Source organism: Haliotis cracherodii, unplaced genomic scaffold, assembly GCF_022045235.1.
Source record: "Haliotis cracherodii isolate W230 unplaced genomic scaffold, xgHalCrac1.p SCAF_4, whole genome shotgun sequence".
NCBI lineage: Eukaryota > Metazoa > Mollusca > Gastropoda > Lepetellida > Haliotidae > Haliotis > Haliotis cracherodii.
This window is the reverse complement of record NW_027266297.1, coordinates 58,249,991-58,273,832: the sequence shown is the minus strand read 5'-3', so window position 1 is coordinate 58,273,832 and position 23,842 is coordinate 58,249,991. Positions and strand designations below refer to the sequence as shown.

General features: G+C 49.2%; 2 protein-coding genes across 3 annotated transcripts in view; both read right to left on the bottom strand.

Annotated features, from left to right (window-relative positions):
• Window positions 1–23,842, bottom strand: part of LOC139478488 (rapamycin-insensitive companion of mTOR-like) — a 59,192-nt gene that overhangs the window by 5,419 nt on the left and 29,931 nt on the right. For both annotated transcript variants that reach the window (XM_071260972.1, XM_071260974.1), the window contains 11 exons: window positions 23,400–23,564; window positions 16,012–16,167; window positions 15,776–15,882; window positions 10,231–10,318; window positions 7,886–7,978; window positions 7,044–7,150; window positions 4,988–6,235; window positions 3,383–3,542; window positions 2,060–2,135; window positions 1,377–1,508; window positions 1,008–1,166 (listed from right to left, as the gene is read on the bottom strand). In XM_071260972.1, coding sequence (XP_071117073.1) covers window positions 1,008–1,166; window positions 1,377–1,508; window positions 2,060–2,135; window positions 3,383–3,542; window positions 4,988–6,235; window positions 7,044–7,150; window positions 7,886–7,978; window positions 10,231–10,318; window positions 15,776–15,882; window positions 16,012–16,167; window positions 23,400–23,564 — 2,491 coding nt within the window. The remainder of the gene's footprint in view (window positions 1–1,007; window positions 1,167–1,376; window positions 1,509–2,059; window positions 2,136–3,382; window positions 3,543–4,987; window positions 6,236–7,043; window positions 7,151–7,885; window positions 7,979–10,230; window positions 10,319–15,775; window positions 15,883–16,011; window positions 16,168–23,399; window positions 23,565–23,842) is intronic.
• LOC139478317 (uncharacterized) lies at window positions 7,180–7,824 on the bottom strand (the record flags this gene model as incomplete). The annotated part of the gene is made up of 1 exon (XM_071260742.1): window positions 7,180–7,824. A coding segment is annotated over one exon (645 nt), but the record flags the coding sequence as incomplete, so codon positions are not given.

Sequence of the window (23,842 nt, the reverse complement as noted above, 5' to 3'; positions counted from 1 at the left end):
AACAGGTGGCCATCACAGCATGCATCTCACTTCCAGCACCTTCCTCCCAGTTACACACTGAATACAAATCTACACTGATTGAGTTTCAGGGAAATCAAAAGGCCACCTGGGTCATTTATCTGTTCATAAATCTCCCAAAAAGATGGACACAGTATTAGTGAGTGAGTTGGGTTTAACGCCGCTTTTAACATTATTCCAGTTATATCAAATCGTGTCAGCTTAATGTGGGAGGAAAGCCCGAAGTGATGCAGGTCTCGGACATTTACCACTTCGGTGAAACCCATGGGCACGGGTATGGTGCTGACAAACCTAGAAACATAATCGGGGCGAACCGGGATTCGAACCCACAATCATAGGTTTCTGGTGCGCCTAAGGCACGCAACTCTGCACAGCGAATCGCGGCCACAATATTAACATGAAGAATGTTAATACAGGAAATGCTGCACAGTTTGTAGTAAAATCCTCGTCAAAAGTAGCGCACCACCAAGATTTCTTGATTATCAGAAATGAGATGGTAAGGATAACCTGCAAGGCGATACAAAAACACTCTAAAGTGTTACTTAATGTCAAAAAAGATGTTGATTTTATGAACAAGAGTCAGCAGAAGACAACAAATCCTCTCGGCCCCCACAAATTCCAAATCATCTTACTGTAACATTAAGTCCAACTTGATTAGAGAATTTCCATCTAATCTGTCGGTCCAATTCAAGAGTATTTATTGAGCTATCAAAACAATACCATGGAATTGGGATTCAGAACTTTGAATTTCTATGTCAAGTACACACCAATGTGAACTGAGTCAATGTCAAACTTGTTGCTTTGAAAATGGAAAAATTGTAAATTCAAAAATCCCTAAATAGCAAAAGGCTTCAGTTGACAACTTGGTCTTTGTGTAAGAAAAGTTGCAACAAAGAATACCTATCAGTTTCAGAGATATGATCTTCGGCGTGACAAGCGAACGCCTTAACCACTAGGCTACCCGACCGACCCCAAGGGGTATAGAATACCTGAGTCTGTGCTGTTTGTGCTGGTGACGCTTCCAGGAGTCGCTGAAGACGTATCGTTGACGCTCTCCACTCTTGGCCGTCCTGTCTTCAGCCCCTGTGAACTCTGACCTGCCGCCAGGTCCATCTTCTGCTCTGCGTCCGCGTCTATTGATGGGATATCTGAAGGCCAAGGTTACGGTAATTCACACAATGTGTTCATGTCTGGATTTAAGAATTCTGGACTTCATGAACCGCGAATAACAAGCATATCAAGAAATGTCCATTTCAATGAACAAAGATATTCCAACAGTAATAATTTGAAGGAGTTTAAGAAATCACAGGGTGAAGATTCATTCACAGATTGCTATAACTGTTTAATGGCACACTTACCATCATGAGACAGTGCATCATGGGAGATAGATTTATGTGACTCGTGGGTAACACAGACAATACAGACGTCAGCGGAGTGCTCCAAGTCTACATCTGGTTTTAGAGGCGGTACAGTGTAGGTCAGCTTGCGCTCTGGAACACAACGCGATCAACATCAAGGTGAGACGTACTTTGGATTCCAACATTTAATTATTAACTCTGTACCTCAGGAACTGGCATCACATAAATAATGGCCTATAAACATTTGGTGTTCAACTCACATGGAGACACATTTGTGGTGTGCTAATCCATTCCTGTTTCCATAATAGTGAGATTTTCCCTGAACATAATGGTGAAACTTAACCTGTTCAAAATGGAGGGACTTTCCTTGTCCATGACAAGACTTACCCTGTCCATGATGGTGAGACTTACCATGTACCCTGTCCATGATGGTGAGACTTATCCTGTCCATGATGGTGAGATTTATCCTGTACCCTGTCCATGATGGTGAGACTTACCCTGTACCCTGTCCATGACGGTGAGACTTACCCTGTACCCTGTCCATGATGGTGAGACTTACCCTGTACCCTGTCCATGATGGTGAGACTTACCCTGTACCCTGTCAATGATGGTGAGACTTACCCTGTACCCTGTCCATGATGGTGAGACTTACCCTGTACCCTGTCCATGATGGTGAGACTTACCCTGTACCCTGTCCATGATGTAGCTGTCCCTGCGATGTAGAGACACAGATGACCGGTGATCCTCACCCTCAATAACCTGCCAGCAAAAAACACCATCAATACTCTGTATGTGAATATACTCATAACAACACCATCAATACTCTGTATGTGAATATACTCATAACAACACCATCAATACTCTGTATGTGAATATACTCATAACAACACCATCAATACTCTGTATGTGAATATACTCATAACAACACCATCAATACTCTGTATGTGAATATACTCATAACAACACCATCAATACTCTGTATGTGAATATACTCATAACAACACCATCAATACTCTGTATGTGAATATACTCCTTGCAAACCTAAACAAACTCATAACAACACCAACCTAAATAGAGGCAGAAAGTCATTTCTCCAGGTTGATCTACATGTATTAAGATGTTTATTGCCCAGCCTATTGTGGGCTATAACACAGTTCATTAACCACAGAGATTGGCTTCGTTTTGCCTTTTTCAGAATCATGGTAGGCAGGCTTTTCCCAGAGCAGAGTTTATAGTCATACACATATCAATAAAATAATTGAAAACATTTAAAATCATCCCTCCCCTATCCAAAACATTTTGTCTGGAATATGGCAGCAGTTCTCCAAAGAAGGATAACAATAAGGATAGGGATAAGAATATATGGATGAACAACTTCTTTATTACAATTAGGAGCGACGTTTCGGTGTACAGACTAACACCATATCAAGCAAGTTAGAACCAACCCTGAAACGTCGCTCCTAATTGTAATAAAGAAGTTGTTCATTATTGTTGTTTTTTTTATTTATTTATCTATTTTAATTTTATTTTTTTTATTTTTTTAATATATTTTTTTTTTTTAATTTTTTTTTACACAACCAATTGGTAAGGATTTAGCTTCACACTTAGTTAATAAATATGGCAAATATTTGCCCGTTTTCACCATTTGTAAACTTTGATGGACACCTGTAGCGAACTTAAACTTGCTGACCTGCTGTCTGCTGTATAGGTAACCTATACCTAACAAGTATGCTACAAGACGTGCTACTCCATGTATAACTCTGTAATGTCATTTACTGAATTTAATAAAAAATATTTAAAAAAAAAGAAAAACGAAGAAGTTGTTCATCGATATACTCTTATCCTTACTTAGTTCTCCAACTTCTAAACGCCTCTTAAAAAGTTGTGCAAAATATGGTCACAATGTTTAAATCACCAAATTATGACAGACAAAAAAAGTAGCCACATTTGAGACAAACAAACAATCACCAAGTTGTAGACGCCGGAGTACCAGGACAGCGACTCACCTCGAACACCATGTAGATATCCACAGGCAGACACAGCCCCACAAAGCTTGACGTGGAGGTGTGGGGATGGATGATGGCCTTGTTGAGAGTGTTGTATGGACTTGACTGCTGGCCCTCGTAGTCGGGCAGGGATGCACTACTGATGTTCCTCCGTATACTGCTGCAAGATGCAGGGGAACATGTGTCAAGAACAGCATCAGATGAGCAGGGGAGTAAATCATCAAACACGCTGTTCATTGCTTGCTTTACAGACTCAGCAACTTCACATTTGCGAAAATACATAGTTTATATGTACCAGTCTGCTAATTCAGTAACAAACAAGAGTTTGCCACTAACGTGGCTATATCCCACGCCCCTGTTGCAGAATTTATGACATAATTAAATCTAAACAAACCCTAACCTTTTTTAACCAAGGTGGAACTTGTCATGGAAATTGTGAAAAAAAGAAGACTTTGGAACCTAAGTCCATCTTGTTGCCATGGAAACGTAAAAAATAAAGATTTCTAAAATTTCTAAATAGCAAAAGGCACCAGTTCAGCAGGTACCTGACAGACCCGCAAAGTTTGATGAAGAAATATTGAACGGTTTCTGAGTTATGCTCCGGAAACGAAACGTGATAGATGGATGGACGGCGACCGTTTCTATATCCCCCGCCAACTTTGTTGGGCGGGGGATAATAAAATAGGCCATCCAAGACTCCATGTTAACTAACATACTTAACATAAGGTTTTGATTTGGTTTTCTTTGTTGTTTTACACCCCACTCAGCAATATTCCAGCTATATGACGGCAGTCTCTAAATAATCGAGTCTGGACCAGACAATCCAGTGATTGGTATCATGAGCATCAATCCACGCAATTGGGATCGATGACATGCTTTAACCAAGTCAGCGAGCCTGACCACCCGATCCTGCTAGACGCCTCTAAAGACAAGCATAGTGGCCTTTTACAGCAAGCATGGGTTGCTGAAGACCTATTCTACCCTGGATCTTCACGGTTAAAATAAGGAAGAGAATTTATGAATGTCAGCTTCTTTATTATGAGGAACACAACACTTTGGAGTAGATACTTACTCCTTCATCTGATGAAGGAGTAAGTATATACGCCAAAATGTTGTCATTCATAAATTCTCTTCCTCATGTGTATAGCTTTTAAATGCCTTTCACAGACTTAATATACTTAACAGTTAATAAAACGAGATAATAAGCAAGAAAGTATTCATTGCCGTGATTAGGTCAGCAATTTTTTTGGTGTGCTTCAAATGTCATTTAGTGAGTGAGAGAGTGAGTCTGGTTTAACACTGCTTTGAACAGTGTTCCAGTTACATCCTGGCGTGATGTGGGAGGAAAGCCTGAAGTGATGCATGTCTCAGATGCTTACCACTTTGGTGTAGCCCACAAGCATGGGTATGGTGCTGACAAAGCTAGAAATATAATCAGGGAGAACAGGGATTCGAACCACTCATAGGTTTCTGGCATGCCAAAGGGACACACTTCAAATCCCATTTAACAATATTCATATCCTTTCTGCACATCTTCTCATGAATGCAGTGTAATTCTCCCAAAGTTTTTTTTAAAAAGCAAATACAAAGAAGACACCAACTAACCTGAGCCAGATACTGCTGTCAACACTGCTATCAGACTCTGTGCTGTATGTTCTGTTAATCAATCCGTCACCAAAAGCAGGCACCCCAGGACCTGGATCGGATTCACCTTCAGAGCTGTACGTCCGTTTTCGTTTGATTATTCTCAAGGTGGCATACCCAACTGCATCTCTGTGGCTTGTGAATGTGGAGGGGTCGGTGGAATGGCTAGCTGGGTAGATACCGAGCGCTGGAGCGGCGGAACGTCTCCGCAGACTAGGAACTCGGGTCAACTTTGCAAGTCGACGCTGAACAGATGAAGGGTGGACTGGTTCTTTGGGATCTGGTTGCCCAGCTACTTGACTTGATGCTATTGTATTGAGAGAAGACGTACTTGCAATCGGACTTAGAGAAGTGAGCCCCAGGCCACCAATCAGAGCTCCCGAGTCACATGAGCTCACTCCACTTGTTGTCGAGTCTGTGTTAAAACTACTAGTCCGGCTTTTACTTTTGTGGGAGCTCTCACTACTACTGCGATCATCACGGAGTATATTTGACCCCCCTATTTTAAAAACAATCTCTTTTTCTTTTGCCTTCTCATCACAGTTATCAGGCAGGCCAGGATCACTTGCCGTTTCCAGCCTCTCGGAGTCGGTCGTCGCTGTAAGTAACTTATCACCTATAATAGCTTTCTCCTTGAACGTCTCACTAAATGTCTCTATCACTGACGAGTCCATGGACGAACTGTTTTTTACATACACATCACCGTCATCACTTGCAGCTCGGACACGCACCATTGGGTGAGGCTGTCCGTTGGCAAGTGATCTCACAGGCATGCTTTGATATCTACTGAAGTCCCCTGATTCAAGAGGCAAAGTTCGACTCTTTGGTATACTCCCAAGCGAATGTCCATTTGAATTCGTACCATTAAGCTTCTCCATGCTTGTTGGAATGTTTGTCACAGATTGAGTGTCTGACTTATCACAAGTGAAAGACTGATCAGATATATCCCCTTTGCCCTCTTCTTGAATGAAAGACAGCTGTGTGTTTGTGGACACCTGGCTGCGGTCGGCTTCTGGCTTGAAAGCACTAAGTAGACTCACATTGCTTACACTGCCGGCCTCACCTAGAGTCTGGGGGAAGTAGCCCTGTTCTAGTGTTACCGGCCACTTGTCCCCCCGGACAAAACACAGTGACTCCCAGCCGTACTGGGCCAGAATCTCCGTTCCCTTCCTGGTACATGCAAACAACCCCAGTACATAGAATGCAGTCCTGAAACAAACACACAGCATCATAAATAACTTTTGTTTGTTTGTATGTTTGTTGTTTAACGCTGCACTCAGCAATATTCCAGCTATATGACAGCGGTCTGTAAATAATCGAGTCTTGACCACACAATCCAGTGATTGACATCATGCGCATCAATCCACGCAATTGGGATCGATCACATGCATCAACCAAGTCAGCGAGCCTGACCATCCGATCCCGTTTGTCGCCTGTTACGGCAAGCATGGGTTGCTGAAGACATATTCTACCCCGAATCTTCACGGGTCCATTAAAAACTTTTACAACTTCATCCTGTATATGGGGGCAATTTTTTTTCAGGGTAGAATGAGGTTGGTTTTCTGTTAAAATCACAGCAGATCAAGTGTGGGAGGAAAGCCAGAAAAGGTGCAAGTCTACCATTTTTGGTAAAAACCTCAGCCTGGGTATGAGGCTGACACACCAAGGATCATAATTTGGGGGAATATGATGAAACGATCCTGGTCCACCTACGCTACACAACTCTGCAGTGGATTGAAGTGCCTCAGACAAATGGGCAGGACATGTGCCTCTTGAAATAGAAATTGTATCACCATTACATTGAAGTAACCACAGTGATGTCTGAAATGCTGAAGGAGAAGATGATTCTGTTTTCTGAAAGTGCTGAGAACCATGCAGTAAGAACATAGGAGGTTACTTGGTGAACACACTGCCAGATGTTTCAAAGATCACCTTACAGCCTCAAATACTACACAGGCTATCATCAAGGCTATCACAAACACATCTCATGTTCCATGGTCACTACTGTAAGACCTACCCTCGGACAGAGAACACTCCACACTCCTCGGCCAGTCGGATGATCTCTGGGATAACATTTTCCTCGTCCAGCCACGTCACCCCATCTGCTGAAGTTCCGACATGGCCCTGTGACAGTCCGCGAGAGTTAAAATTAGGTAGTCAGGGAGAGACTTATTCTTCCCTGGCATTATAACAGGGAGACAAGCATGGGGGACTGGGGATTTATTCTTCCCTGGTATGACAACAGAGAGACAAGCATGGGGCACTGGGGACCTATTCTTCCCTGGTATGACAACAGGGAGACAAGCATGGGGCACTGGGGACCTATTCTTCCCTGGTATGACAACAGAGAGACAAGCATGGGGCAGTGGGGACTTATTCTTCCCTGGTATGACAACAGGGAGACAAGCATGGGGCACTGGGGACTTATTCTTCCCTGGTATGACAACAGGGAGACAAGCATGGGGCACTGGGGACTTATTCTTCCCTGGTATGACAACAGAGAGACAAGCATGGGGCACTGGGGACCTATTCTTCCCTTGTATGACAACAGAGAGACAAGCATGGGGCACTGGAGACCTATTCTTCCCTGGTATGACAACAGAGAGACAAGCATGGGGCACTGGAGACCTATTCTTCCCTGGTATGACAACAGAGAGACAAGCATGGGGCAGTGGGGACTTATTCTTCCCTGGTATGACAACAGGGAGACAAGCATGGGGCACTGGGGACCTATTCTTCCCTGGTATGACAACAGGGAGACAAGCATGGGGCACTGGGGACCTATTGTTCCCTGGAATTATGGTTAAAGACCAAGGGTTAATAAAGAGGAACTACATATAGTTTGCAAGGAACACTAACCACTGCCCAAAGAGCAATCTTCAGCTTGAGGACGTCTTGGTCGTTGAGGAGTTCCAGACTGTGGATGTGTTGGATGTATTCCTTCACACACTCCTGCAACACAGCACGCAACCTTACACATACACCTGTACATACACCTGTACATAGCCCTGTACATACACCTGTACATACACCTGTACATAGACCTGTACATACACCTGTACATAGCCCTGTACATACACCTGTACATAGCCCTGTACATACACCTGTACATAGCCCTGTACATACACCTGTACATAGACCTGTACATACACCTGTACATAGCCCTGTACATACACCTGTACATAGCCCTGTACATACACCTGTACATACACCTGTACATAGCCCTGTACATACACCTGTACATACACCTGTACATAGCCCTGTACATACACCTGTACATACACCTGTACATAGCCCTGTACATACACCTGTACATACACCTGTACATAGCCCTGTACATACACCTGTACATAGCCCTGTACATACACCTGTACATAGCCCTGTACATACACCTGTACATAGACCTGTACATACACCTGTACATACACCTGTACATACACCTGTACATAGCCCTGTACATACACCTGTACATAGCCCTGTACATACACCTGTACATACACCTGTACATAGCCCTGTACATACACCTGTACATAGCCCTGTCCATACACCTGTACATAGCCCTGTACATACACCTGTACATAGCCCTGTACATACACCTGTACATACACCTTTACATAGCCCTGTACATACACCTGTACATACACCTTTACATAGCCCTGTACATACACCTGTACATAGCCCTGTACATACACCTGTACATACACCTGTACATACACCTGTACATAGCCCTGTACATACACCTGTACATAGCCCTGTACATACACCTGTACATAGCCCTGTACATACACCTGTACATAGCCCTGTACATACACCTGTACATACACCTGTACATAGCCCTGTACATACACCTGTACATAGCCCTGTACATACACCTGTACATAGCCCTGTACATACACCTGTACATACACCTGTACATACACCTGTACATAGCCCTGTACATACACCTGTACATAGACCTGTACATAGACCTGTACATACACCTGTACATACACCTGTACATACACCTGTACATAGACCTGTACATACACCTGTACATACACCTGTACATACACCTGTACATAGACCTGTACATAGACCTGTACATAGACCTGTACATACACCTGTACATAGACCTGTACATACACCTGTACATACACCTGTACATAGACCTGTACATACACCTGTACATAGACCTGTACATAGACCTGTACATACACCTGTACATAGACCTGTACATAGACCTGTACATACACCTGTACATAGACCTGTACATACACCTGTACATACACCTGTCCATACACCTGTACATACACCTGTACATAGACCTGTACATACACCTGTACATAGACCTGTACATACACCTGTACATAGTCCTGTACATAGACCTGTACATACACCTGTACATACACCTGTACATAGCCCTGTACATACACCGGTACATAGCCCTGTACATACAACTTGCTCCTACGCCTCTCATGTCACTTTTTTCTGTATGTGCCTTGAGCATTCCCCTTTCGTAGTGTGGAGGTATGGTGCCATATAAATGGCATGGTATTATTATTATCATTATTAGATTAAAAAAAAAAATCATCAACGAGGGTTTGAGTGATCCTAGAACAGTCAGCCTGGGTAGGCTCATCATCAGCTGAGGGCCCTTGCCCAGTCTACAGGCAGCCCAGACAGCGAATGGGACTTCTCCCAGGGAGTGCTGCCTTGCTTGACAAAGGTATAAGGATCTATACCGAAACGTCGCTTTTTACAGTATTAAAGAAGTTGTTATCCATAAAAATTGTGTTTATCTTGTCATCCGCCAACTTCTAAGTAATGCCTATCAAACGAGTGCTGCCTAGTCAAACCAACCCAGAACTTTTCAGAGAATGTGAAGACTATTATTATCATTATCATTATTATTATTATTTCAGGTATCACAGGACTGTAATGGTGATGTAAAGTTTGGTTTATTCCTGCTTTGATTGGTATTTCAGTAGTCTAAAGTGATGCAGGTCCTGATACAAAAACGATAACCTTACAAATTTGATGAACGTCTACATGACCTACAGATACCTTCATGATTAAAAGCTTTGGTTGGGAAGAGATGACCAATGCTAATTTCTAATACTGACGGCACCTGACTGTATTTTCAGCCGACACAGAAACAAAAGTCATGATGCATGTGAAACAAAAATTTCACATCCCAGTTTATCAGTAGCTACATGATCACTGACCTCTTTCCTCAGCAGGTCAAGGCCGTCGTCATGCTGACACAGTTGGCCATACAGGTGGACAGGAAGGAACACATCCTTCTTCGGACGTCTGCAACAGTCAGTGAGCTAGTGAGGGAATGTAGTTTCACACTGCAGTCAGTGCTATTCCATGTTTAACATGTTAGCATGCAAATAAATGAATCACGGCCAGGCAACCGAGTTGACAGCATGAACAATGATCAGTGAGTTGGTGAGAGTTAGTTGGGTTAAACACCGCTTTTAACAGTATTTCAGTTATATCATGGCGTGTCAGCTTAATTTTGGAGGAAAGCCTGAAGTGATGCAGGTCTCAGACGTTTACCACTTCGGTGAAACCCACGAGCACGGGTATGGTGCTGACAAACCTAGAAACATAATCTGGGAGAAGCGGGATTCGAACCCACAATCATATGTTTCTGGCGTGCCCAAGGGACGCAACTCTGCACGGCGAATGGTGGCCCCCTGAACAATGATGAAAAACAATGCCATACAATCAGTGAAGTCAAATAGAAACGCACCTCTTATCCTATACAATACATCCAATATTAAAACTAAATCCTGCCATTTGGATGATAAAAGCTTCCAAAGTGCAAGGTAAGGCATGAATACTTAATTTCTTAGTTTTAAGATATTTCCTCAAACAGAATAAATGAGTAGGCACCTACTTAGCAATACATTTAGCAATATCCTTGCAATATCATGACAGAAGCCTGATGTGGGCTTCACACTCTTGGAATTAAACCAAGTACTAACCATGACAAGCTAAGGCTTGAACCACGAGGCCATCTTGCCCCGCCCTGCTGTCTATGAGTACTGTATTGACCGCCAAGTGAACTGCCCCGCCCCTCCCTGTCTTGCCCCGCCCTGCTGCTGTGTGTGGTGTACTCACTTCTGTATTGACCGCCGAGTGAACTGCCCCGCCCCGCACTGTCCCGCCCAATCCTGCCCTGCTGCTGTGTGTAGTGTACTCACTTCTGTATTGACCGCCGAGTGAACTGCCCCGCCCCGCACTGTCCCGCCCAATCCTGCCCTGCTGCTGTGTGTAGTGTACTCACTTCTGTATTGACCGCCAAGTGAACTGCCCCGCCCCGCCCCGCCCTGCCCCGCCTTGCTGCTGTGTGTGGTGTACTCACTTCTGTATTGACCGCCGAGTGAACTGCCCCGCCCTGTCCTGCTGCTGTGTGTGGTGTACTCACTTCTGTATTGACTGCCGAGTGAACTGCCCCGCCCCCCACTGCCCTGCTGCTGTGTGTGGTGTACTCACTTCTGTATTGACCGCCAAGTCAACTGCCCCGCCCCGCCCTGTCCTGCTGCTGTGTGTGGTGTACTCACTTCTGTATTGACCGCCGAGTGAACTGCCCCGCCCTGTCCTGCTGCTGTGTGTGGTGTACTCACTTCTGTATTGACTGCCGAGTGAACTGCCCCGCCCCCCACTGCCCTGCTGCTGTGTGTGGTGTACTCACTTCTGTATTGACCGCCAAGTCAACTGCCCCGCCCCGCCCTGTCCTGCTGCTGTGTGTGGTGTACTCACTTCTGTATTGACTGCCGAGTGAACTGCCCCGCCCCGCCCTGTCCTGCTGCTGTGTGTGGTGTACTCACTTCTGTATTGACCGCCAAGTCAACTGCCCCGCCCCGCCCTGTCCTGCTGCTGTGTGTGGTGTACTCACTTCTGTATTGACCGCCGAGTGAACTGCCCCGCCCTGTCCTGCTGCTGTGTGTGGTGTACTCACTTCTGTATTGACCGCCAAGTCAACTGCCCCGCCCCGCCCTGTCCTGCTGCTGTGTGTGGTGTACTCACTTCTGTATTGACCGCCAAGTCAACTGCCCCGCCCCGCCCTGTCCTGCTGCTGTGTGTGGTGTACTCACTTCTGTATTGACCGCCGAGTGAACTGCCCCGCCCTGTCCTGCTGCTGTGTGTGGTGTACTCACTTCTGTATTGACTGCCGAGTGAACTGCCCCGCCCCCCACTGCCCTGCTGCTGTGTGTGGTGTACTCACTTCTGTATTGACCGCCAAGTCAACTGCCCCGCCCCGCCCTGTCCTGCTGCTGTGTGTGGTGTACTCACTTCTGTATTGACCGCCAAGTCAACTGCCCCGCCCCGCCCTGTCCTGCTGCTGTGTGTGGTGTACTCACTTCTGTATTGACTGCCGAGTGAACTGCCCCGCCCCCCACTGCCCTGCTGCTGTGTGTGGTGTACTCACTTCTGTATTGACTGCCGAGTGAACTGCCCCGCCCCCCACTGCCCTGCTGCTGTGTGTGGTGTACTCACTTCTGTATTGACCGCCAAGTCAACTGCCCCGCCCCGCCCTGTCCTGCTGCTGTGTGTGGTGTACTCACTTGTGTATTGACCGCCAAGTCAACTGCCCCGCCCCGCCCTGTCCTGCTGCTGTGTGTGGTGTACTCACTTCTGTATTGACCGCCGAGTGAACTGCCCCGCCCTGTCCTGCTGCTGTGTGTGGTGTACTCACTTCTGTATTGACCGCCGAGTGAACTGCCCCGCCCTGTCCTGCTGCTGTGTGTGGTGTACTCACTTCTGTATTGACTGCCGAGTGAACTGCCCCGCCCCCCACTGCCCTGCTGCTGTGTGTGGTGTACTCACTTCTGTATTGACCGCCAAGTCAACTGCCCCGCCCCGCCCCGCCCTGTCCTGCTGCTGTGTGTGGTGTACTCACTTCTGTATTGACCGCCAAGTCAACTGCCCCGCCCCGCCCTGTACTGCTGCTGTGTGTGGTGTACTCACTTCTGTATTGACTGCCGAGTGAACTGCCCCGCCCCCCACTGCCCTGCTGCTGTGTGTGGTGTACTCACTTCTGTATTGACTGCCGAGTGAACTGCCCCGCCCCCCACTGCCCTGCTGCTGTGTGTGGTGTACTCACTTCTGTATTGACCGCCAAGTCAACTGCCCCGCCCCGCCCTGTCCTGCTGCTGTGTGTGGTGTACTCACTTCTGTATTGACCGCCAAGTCAACTGCCCCGCCCCGCCCTGTCCTGCTGCTGAGTGTGGTGTACTCACTTCTGTATTGACCGCCGAGTGAACTGCCCCGCCCTGTCCTGCTGCTGTGTGTGGTGTACTCACTTCTGTATTGACTGCCAAGTCAACTGCCCCGCCCCCCACTGCCCTGCTGCTGTGTGTGGTGTACTCACTTCTGTATTGACCGCCAAGTCAACTGCCCCGCCCCGCCCTGTCCTGCTGCTGTGTGTGGTGTACTCACTTCTGTATTGACCGCCGAGTGAACTGCCCCGCCCCCCACTGCCCTGCTGCTGTGTGTGGTGTACTCACTTCTGTATTGACCGCCATGTCAACTGCCCCGCCCCGCCCTGTCCTGCTGCTGTGTGTGGTGTACTCACTTCTGTATTGACCGCCGAGTGAACTGCCCCGCCCCGCACTGTCCTGCTGCTGTGTGTGGTGTACTCACTTCTGTATTGACCGCCGAGTGAACTGCCCCGCCCCCCACTGCCCTGCTGCTGTGTGTGGTGTACTCACTTCTGTATTGACTGCCGAGTGAACTGCCCCACCCCGCACTGCCCAGCCCCATCCTGCCCAGCTGCTGTGTGTGGTGTACTCACTTCTGTATTGACCGCCAAGTGAACTGCCCCACCCCGCACTGTCCTGCCCCGCCCTGCTGCTGTGTGTGGTGTACTCACTTTTGTATTGACCGCCAAGTGAACTGCCCCGCCCCGCACTGCCCAGCCCCATCCTGCCCTGCTGCTGTGTGTGGTGTACTCACTTCTGTATTGACCGCCGAGTGAACTGCCCCGCCCCGCCCCGGCCTGTCCTGCTGCTGTGTGTAGTGTACTCACTTCTGTATTGACCGCCGAGTGAACTGCCCCGCCCCGCCCCGGCCTGTCCTGCTGCTGTGTGTGGTGTGCTCACTTCTGTATTGACCGCCGAGTGAACTGCCCCGCCCCATCCTGCTGCTGTGTGTGGTGTATTCACTTCTGTATTGACCGCCGAGTGAACTGCCCCGCCCCGCCCCGCCCTGTCCTGCTGCTGTGTGTAGTGTACTCACTTCTGTATTGACCGCCGAGTCAACTGCCCCGCCCCGCACTGTCCCGCCCCATCCTGCCCTGCTGCTGTGTGTAGTGTACTCACGTCTGTATTGACCGCCAAGTGAACTGCCCCGCCCCGCCCTGCTGCTGTGTGTGGTGTACTCACTTCTGTATTGACCGCCGAGTGAACTGCCCCGCCCCGCACTGTCCTGCCCCGCCCTGCTGCTGTGTGTGGTGTACTCACTTCTGTATTGACCGCCGAATGAACTGCCCCGCCCCCCACTGCCCTGCTGCTGTGTGTGGTGTACTCACTTCTGTATTGACCGCCAAGTCAACTGCCCCGCCCCGCCCTGTCCTGCTGCTGTGTGTGGTGTACTCACTTCTGTATTGACCGCCGAGTGAACTGCCCCGCCCCCCACTGCCCTGCTGCTGTGTGTGGTGTACTCACTTCTGTATTGACCGCCATGTCAACTGCCCCGCCCCGCCCTGTCCTGCTGCTGTGTGTGGTGTACTCACTTCTGTATTGACCGCCGAGTGAACTGCCCCGCCCCGCACTGTCCTGCTGCTGTGTGTGGTGTACTCACTTCTGTATTGACCGCCGAGTGAACTGCCCCGCCCCCCACTGCCCTGCTGCTGTGTGTGGTGTACTCACTTCTGTATTGACTGCCGAGTGAACTGCCCCACCCCGCACTGCCCAGCCCCATCCTGCCCAGCTGCTGTGTGTGGTGTACTCACTTCTGTATTGACCGCCAAGTGAACTGCCCCACCCCGCACTGTCCTGCCCCGCCCTGCTGCTGTGTGTGGTGTACTCACTTTTGTATTGACCGCCAAGTGAACTGCCCCGCCCCGCACTGCCCAGCCCCATCCTGCCCTGCTGCTGTGTGTGGTGTACTCACTTCTGTATTGACCGCCGAGTGAACTGCCCCGCCCCGCCCCGGCCTGTCCTGCTGCTGTGTGTAGTCTACTCACTTCTGTATTGACCGCCGAGTGAACTGCCCCGCCCCGCCCCGGCCTGTCCTGCTGCTGTGTGTGGTGTACTCACTTCTGTATTGACCGCCGAGTGAACTGCCCCGCCCCATCCTGCTGCTGTGTGTGGTGTATTCACTTCTGTATTGACCGCCGAGTGAACTGCCCCGCCCCGCCCCGCCCTGTCCTGCTGCTGTGTGTAGTGTACTCACTTCTGTATTGACCGCCGAGTCAACTGCCCCGCCCCGCACTGTCCCGCCCCATCCTGCCCTGCTGCTGTGTGTAGTGTACTCACGTCTGTATTGACCGCCAAGTGAACTGCCCCGCCCCGCCCTGCTGCTGTGTGTGGTGTACTCACTTCTGTATTGACCGCCGAGTGAACTGCCCCGCCCCGCACTGTCCTGCCCCGCCCTGCTGCTGTGTGTGGTGTACTCACTTCTGTATTGACCGCCGAATGAACTGCCCCGCCCCGCACTGTCCTGCTGCTGTGTGTGGTGTACTCACTTCTGTATTGACCGCCAAGTCAACTTCCCCGCCCCGCACTGTCCTGCTGCTGTGTGTGGTGTACTCACTTCTGTATTGACCGCCGAGTGAACTGCCCCTGGTACGTCTTCTCGTACGTGGTCAGCGCCTCATTCAACTGTTCCTCCACAATCTTGACATACCGCAGGTTGTACGTCTGGCAGAAACAACGGGCTCATTGTTATGTGAACTATTATTAGATGAGCTTACTGGAGCAAACAGAATTAAACAAGACCGGAGCTTCGGACTAGTGGCATAAACTGCAGACTGGGATATTTCCACTCACCTTCTCCCACCTCTGTAATTCATTGGTGACGAAGTTGGCATCCATGAGGGCCTTGAAGCCCTTATGAGTGGAGAGAAAACGACACAGGACCATCACGCCACGATGGCCAAGGTGGAGTAATGTAGGACGCAACTTCACGAGGGAGTCCAGGTTAGCCTGGAACAGATCCCATTGTTAGATTTGTTGTTTTAACGCCGAACTATATATGGGAAACAATGCCATCTTCATTATTGCATTATTAGTTTGTTTGTTTGTTGTTTAACGCCGCACTCAGCAATATTCCAGCTACATGACGGCAGTCTGTAAATAATCAAGTCTGGACCAGATAATCCAGTGATTGACATCATGAGCATCGATCCACGCAATTGAGAAATGGTGACATGAATCAACCAAGTCAGCGAGCCTGACCACCCGATCCCGTTAGTCGCTTCTTATGACAAGCTTAGTCGCCTTTTACGGCAAGTGTTGGTTGCTGAAGACCTATTCTACCCCAGATCTTCATAGTCCCATTGTTGGAAAATAGATCAAACTTTCTAATATGGCAGAACAGCCCAAACTGATACCTGTCTTGTAACAGATGAGCACAGTTATTAACGTATTCGACGTAATAAGCGCCCTGCTCTAATATGTGCCCATGGCGATATTTGAGAATTTATTGCCTAGTGAACAATCCTAATTAGCACCCCTTCCGATTGATCAATGTACACAAGACTTATTTATTCGCATACAATACGCACTCAAGTGATATATGCACCCTTAATTAAGGACAATTAAATTCTGGAAAAATATATCTGTCGTACATAAACATTTCAGGCTGTCAGCATAAACTTTTACAAACCTGTAGAGGTTATGAATTCTCTGATGAAATCCTCCTTGGGGCACTTATTGCATTTTCCTTGCTCAAGAAAATCTACATGACATAGTTGTAACCATTTTCCTTAATAAAAAATGTTACCACACAAAAAACTTCGTTTTTGTATGATATACGACCACCCTTACGGGGCCTCACCACCAACGGCGCCTCACGCCAGGGGGAGCAACTCTCACCCAAATCACTTTCCATATGTCAAATGCTGACGGAATGTGGGGAGGTGGGTGGCCGTGCCCAAAGGAGGATTTCATCAGAGAATTCATAACCTCTACAGGTTTGTAAAATTCTCTTTCTGATTAAATCCTCCTTGGGGCACTTATTGCATCAGGACAGACTCCCAAAGATAATCTAGGAAGTGGCATCCGTCAGCAACAGGCGTAAATAAATACATCGTATTTGATTATTCAACAGAATAAAATATTGAGTTCAATAAATGGAACCAACCTTATCGTGAGGCACCACCGTCGAAAGGCGGGGGCTAGAGACAGGGCGTGGTCGACCATATATTATGATAAAGCCTGTTTTTGCGGCTTGTCATAAGTTGAGAACTCGAAACACCTCCCACCCCCACACTTTTTTTTGAACAAGTGATATAGGGGCGTAGATCACGAGAGACCATAACCAGCGCTGAGCTAGGCCAGAGGGTCCCCGAGGATCGAAGGAGCGCGTGCGCAAAATACGAGTATTATCGAGTAGTACGGACTGATATTTATCGACCGCAGAAGATAAAATCCGGACCATTACCGAGCAGTATAACCGGAGGACTGTCTAAAATCTCGAATGCTCAATCGGCTAGAGATTAGAACTTTGCCCCGTTCGGAGAACTGACTGACCAAACCGAGTACGCTCGCTTGAGTGTTTGTCGAGTTGGTAAGGTTTGATGAATCGTGCTCGGCTGGCTCCAAATAGCCGCGGAGCAGATCTGCTCAATGTGCAGAGCCGCGGCGTACGCTTTTGACGCAGCCACTGCTCTAACCTAATGAGCCTTCAACCTGGTAGGGGGGTCCCTGCCTGTAAGCGTATACGCTGTACAAATGGTTGAAACTATCCACCTCGAGATAGATTGTTTACTCGCAGGTGAGCCAACCTTCCTACCGCCGTAACAGCAAAATAGTTGGTTATCCTTACGGACACCAATATTTCTGCTGATATAGGCCTTGAGAGTCGTGCGGACATCCAAGACATGAGCATGTCTTGCAGTGGTCCCCGACGAGGAAGGCTGTGAAAGAGCAGGTAGCTCAATCATAGGAGCCGTTCACGTGGAAGCGTGTGCGACCCTTTGACGGTAAGAGTCCGGTAGTCGAAAACTGACTGTCCCGGTGATATTTATCGACCGCATGGAAGACAGTTATTTCGGGATCGGCTGACATAACACGAATGTCGCCTACCCGTCTGCCGGACGTTACCACCACAAGGAACGCCGTCTCCCAGCTCAACAGCTGAAGAGAGAGAGACGACAGATCCCGAAAGGAAGGACCGGACAGCCAATCGAGAATGATTGACAAGTCCCAAGGGGGACTGATCCGCCGGACTGGCGGTCGGATCCTGTCCACACCTGCTAAAAAGCGCTGCACTAATGGGTGTGCACCCAGAAGTGCCCCGTCGACAGTGACGTGAAAAGCTGCGATAGCTGTAGAGTACCCCCGGACTGTTGATGCGGCCAGGCCGTCATCTAGTCGCGACTGGAGAAACTCAAGCACGGATACGAGATCTGCAGAAAAAAGATCTGCAATCCCTCTATCGACACACCAGGGCGCATAGCAGGCCTATCTATCGTACTGAACGTTTGTCGAATCTCTCCGCGAAGCCAGTATTGTGTCTGCAACTCGTGCAGGAATACCGCTCTTCTGGAGGCGATTCCTGACAGTGGCCAAGCCACCCATTGAATCCTGGGATTCGGGTGGAGGGCCCCGTTCTGGGATAGGAGGTCCGGTCATAAAGGTAATATAACAGGAGGCTGAGCCAGAAACCTGAGTATTACTTGAAACCCACTCTGCGCCGACAAAGAGGTGCCAGGAGCACAATTAGTCGCGCAGGCTGAGTGCTTAGCTGAGACAGGACCTTGGAAATCAGAGGTACTGGGGGGAATGCCCACAGAATTCTGTCCGTCCAATCTAGCTGGAAGGCGTCCGGTGCCACCGACCTCGGGTCGTGGACTCGGGAGCAGAACGTTGGTGTCTGGTGATTCATCACAGACGCAAACAGATCCACCTGTAACGGCCTGTATAACAGGGAGAAAATCCCGAATATCCCCGGGTCGAGCCTCCACTCGTGAGGAGCGAGACAGAGCGTCCGTACGGACGTTGTCCACCCCCGGGAGATAAACAGGTAGCACCCTGATATCGTGAGAGTCGCACTATAGTAGGAACTGCCACGTCTTTCGTCGAAGCGACGGAGACGCCGTTCCCCCCTGCTTCCGGATGTAAGTCATCGCCGTTTGGTTGTCCATCTCTAGACGAACCACTTGGCCACGAAGCAGACCCGGGAAGCGTTGGAACACCAACCTGACCGCTCTCAGTTCTAGCACATTGATATGCAGTTTGATCTCCTGCTGGGACCATAGTCCCGAGGCAGTGTGATCATTCAGAACGCCTCCCCAGCCGGAGAGTGACGCGTCTGTTTGAACTGTGAGAGACGGAACGGGAGTGTCGAGGGGGAGCCCCCGGGACAGATTCCCGACCTCGGTCCACCACTGGAGGTGTGTTATGAGCCACTACGGAGTCTCGAGATCTTCCAAGTTCGCCCAAAGTCGACAGAGTGCTTGTTGAATGGGACTCATTCTCAAGCGCCCCGCCAGGTCAAATCCACTGTCGCCGCCATGTTGTCCAGTAACTGGAGCTATGTACGAGCAGTGTGACTTGCGCTTAAGGGACTTGATATCTTGTGACAGAGATACACGTCCTCTCACCGTGTTGAAATTAGCCACTAGGAAGACTAGATCCTGAGTGGGGCTCAGATCTGACTTCTTGAGACTGACCATCCACCCTAGAGTGATCAGAATATCTATCACTTGTTGTGTAGCTATCTGACTCAGGGATTGCGATAGAGCTCTTAGTAACCAGTCGTCGAGGTACGGATGGCAGAACCGACCTTTTGACCTGGCCACTTGGGCGGCAATCAACATCAGCTTGGTGAACACCCTCGGGGCCGTGAAGATCCCGAATGGTAGAACCCTGAACTGATAACACCTCCCGTCGAAAGAAAACCTCAGGTATTTCTTGAACTCGGGGTGTATTGGTATGTGGAGATAGGCGTATTTAAGTCTATTGACGTTAGCCATTCTCCTGTCTCGACAGGTGAGGTCACTGTTTGGTGACTAGGAAACAAGTCGAGTAGAAGCCCTCGCTTTCCTGTCCCTCGGGACCCGGTTCGATCGCAGCTTTCATAAGTGCGTCGACCTCGGCACGGAGGAATTCCGCCTTCTCTCGGGTAGCAGGCACCGGAGTGTGCTTTATCCCGGAGAAGGGGAGGGGCGGATGATGTTTCCACCGAGGCAAATGGCCATCCCTTAAAATGGACGGGGTCCGGGGATTGTGATGTAACTGTCTCCGATTCCTTCAGGAATAGAGCCAGTCGGCCGCCTACGGAGACATCCGGCTGGAGGCAGTGGACCCCGGCTGTCGGCAGTTCGATAACTTGCGACTGTGGGTTCACCCGGGGCTCTTCGGGCGCTAATGGGAACCCATCGTTCCCAGCCCCGCGAATAAGCTGTTGGTCTCGACCAGCTGCCTTGCCCCGGCCCGTGCCTCTCTTGCTCCTCCCGGCGCCCTTATACCTGAAGGAAGCGGCGGCTTCCAAGCAGGTGTGGACGTATGACCTGTGCGTTAGCGTAGGAGGGGACAATTGGAGAGGCCCGCTTATGCGGTTTTAACGCTTGATACCTCCAACATGGCCTCATGAGTCTTTGATGGAAGTATACAATTGAGCGGCCTCTCGGACCACCTGCTGAGCCCCAGGGAAGAGGGTGGCACCCTCTTATACGGCAAAGCAAGTAAGTCTTGGCGTGTGTAAGTCGAGTATTTAGATACTGACATCCACCGCCTGCGCATGCCCATTACAGCGCACATCATCTGCGAGGGACAGCTACGAATAGCGTCCCGCGTAAGATAACTGAACTTCTGTTAGTTGCGCGGCCAACTCCGAAGAGTCGACCGGCCCCCTCTCCCGCTAACTCCCTCTGTACAGCCGACAGATACACGGAGTGTACGGACACACGGAGCTGTTGGCATGCATTATGATATTGCTCCTCGAAGCATATGTTAGCAGCCTTCAACTCCGCACCGCACGCGGGAAAGGGGGGGCAACAGCCGGCCCTGCTTGACCTTAGTCAAGTTGGGTGTCTCCGACTCTGGCATGGGCGCAGCCACCTGAGGCTGTACCTGGACAATCCTGTCCCGCACGTGCCTCTGCACCCGGCCCGATGCCGAGTCCCGGTGCCGAGGTGCCGGAGGTTCAAGGGAACCCACCTGGCACCGGGCTAGGTATCCACTAGTGGAAGCCTCGGCCTCGGAAGAGGCGTCTGGCTCCGCTAGGGAAAATTGTGCGTCGGTAGTGCACGGGCCGAGCCGGCGCCCGCCACCACTACGCTGGGGATCGACCGCGAGCCAGAGCCGAAGCTCGGTCTCGGATCGTCCCCGAGACAAAGGGAACCAACCTTGCTCCGGGGCAGGTATCCACTTGTGGAAGCCTCGGCCTAGGAAGAGGCGTCTGGCTCCGCTAGGGAAAATTGTGCGTCGGTGGTGCACGGGCCGGCGCCCGCCACCACTACGCTTGGGAGCGACCTCGAGCCGGAGCCGAAGCTCGGTCTCGGATCGTCCCCGAGACAAAGGGAACCCCCCTGGCTCCCGGCTACGAATCCACTAGTGAAAGCCTCGGCCTCGGAAGAGGCGTCTGGCTCCGCTAGGGAAAATTGTGCGTCGGTAGTGCACGGGCCGGCGCCCGCCACCCCTCCGCTGGGGAGCGACCTCGAGCCGGAGCCGAAGCCCGGTCTCGGATCGTCCCCGAGATCAAGTGGCCTGCCTCGGCCGACGCCGGGCATAACACAGATCTCGAAGCCGCGTCCGGCGCCGACAACGGGGAAGGCTCAGCCCGTAGCTGCTGCCGGAGCCGAGACTTCACCTCCTCAATCATCGACGCCATCGGCGACTTAAGTAACGCAGAACAGTCTGCCAAAGACAGTGCAGGAGAGGGTGCAGTGCTTACTACGGGGACCCTCTAGCCTTCTCCCCCGGCCCCCGGAGAGGGAGCGGGGGAGACAATCTCGGCAGCTTTTTTACCCTTTTTAGATGGGGAGGGGGGATGTCTTAGTAGATCTGATATCTACCCCAGCCTTTATAGACCTCTTTAAAGTGGAACAAGTCAACTTGTCTCTTTTGGGGGGTAAAGGCAATGTCCTCTGCCAGACATATCAGGCAGCGTTCGTGCCTGTCTTAGAACAACCCGTACACAGTTTGAAGGTCTTTGTAAACAAGACCGTAATTTCTGAGGTGGGCGGGAAGGGTATAACGTGTATCAGTGCGATATAAAGATTGGAAAGATACGTGCTTAAATTGTGAAACTAGAAGCAAAGGCGTAATGTAGAATGCGATTTGTAACGCGATACTAATAGCCAATGTCGTAGTTTAATTAGAACACCAAAGGGGCGTGTTACGCGCTAAGGTGTAAAACCCGTAAAAAAGGTAAGTGTAGTTTATAAATTAACACACCACCATGGGTTTTGTAAAGGAAAAAATTGTAGACCAATGCTGTATGATATAACAAAACCCCAAGCCGTTTCTTAATGGCCTTGGTGTTACATGTATCAGCCCGTGGAACTACAATATGGACGCCATTACGGCCATTTGAATTCAAAGGTACCGTGCACGTGGCGTCAATTACAACTCTATAACTTCACAATGCGAGGTATTACGCCTTTGCAATGAAAGAAATGTACCATACATACAGTTTGGTCAGCCATGGTTCTTGTCGAACGATAGATTTCTCTTATTTTGTCTTGTGTGAAAAATCAACACGTCTGTCTCTTACAGATGACATAAGGAAAGTGATTTGGGTGAGAGTTGCTCCCCCTGGCGTGAGGCGCCGTTGGTGGTGAGGCCCCGTAAGGGTGGTCGTATATCATACAAAAACGAAGTTTTTTGTGTGGTAACATTTTTTATTAAGGAAAATGGTTACAACTATGTCATGTAGATTTTCTTGAGCAAGGAAAATGCAATAAGTGCCCCAAGGAGGATTTAATCAGAAAGAGAACACAAAATTTATCTTTCAACTCTGACTCTGTTTTTTTCACCAAAATATAATTCTAATAAGAGCCCCCTATTTCTAAGTTTGGGAGCGCCCTGGGCGCTTATTACGCCGAATACGGTATCTATTTTTCTTCAGCAATATTTCAGCTATCACAGCTGCATGAAAGTAATCGAGAAGGGGCTAGACAAACCTGTGGTTCATATTTCGACTTCACTTAAAACTTCAAACTTAGGAATAAAAACTTGATGAACGTAAAATGGTAAAAAAGCCTTACCTGAACATCACAGGCTTCATCAAGGATGTTGATCGCTGCCATAGCAACAGCCTGACACTGGTCATACAACTGACTGATGAGAAGTTCAATGCCCCACGAACTAAATCCTGCGACCCCCGTCCTCAACAACACCCGCAGCAGCTTTGTAGCATACACTCTGGCACCCTGGAAACATAGGCACACAATCTCATTCACATCTGATCTTAGTGATCACTACAGCTACAGATCACTACATCTGAGGACATCCAGTTCACATCAGAACGAACTTTCGCGAACTTTGTCCGACCAATAAAATGACTAACGTGAGGTCGATATTAGAAATTTGAAAACTGGACAAAAGAACATTCTGGAATGTCTAATAGATGGCCAAGACTGTATGGCAGTACTTCCCACATGCTATGGAAGGTCTCTTCCATTACAAATGTTGATCCCATTGTTGTAAG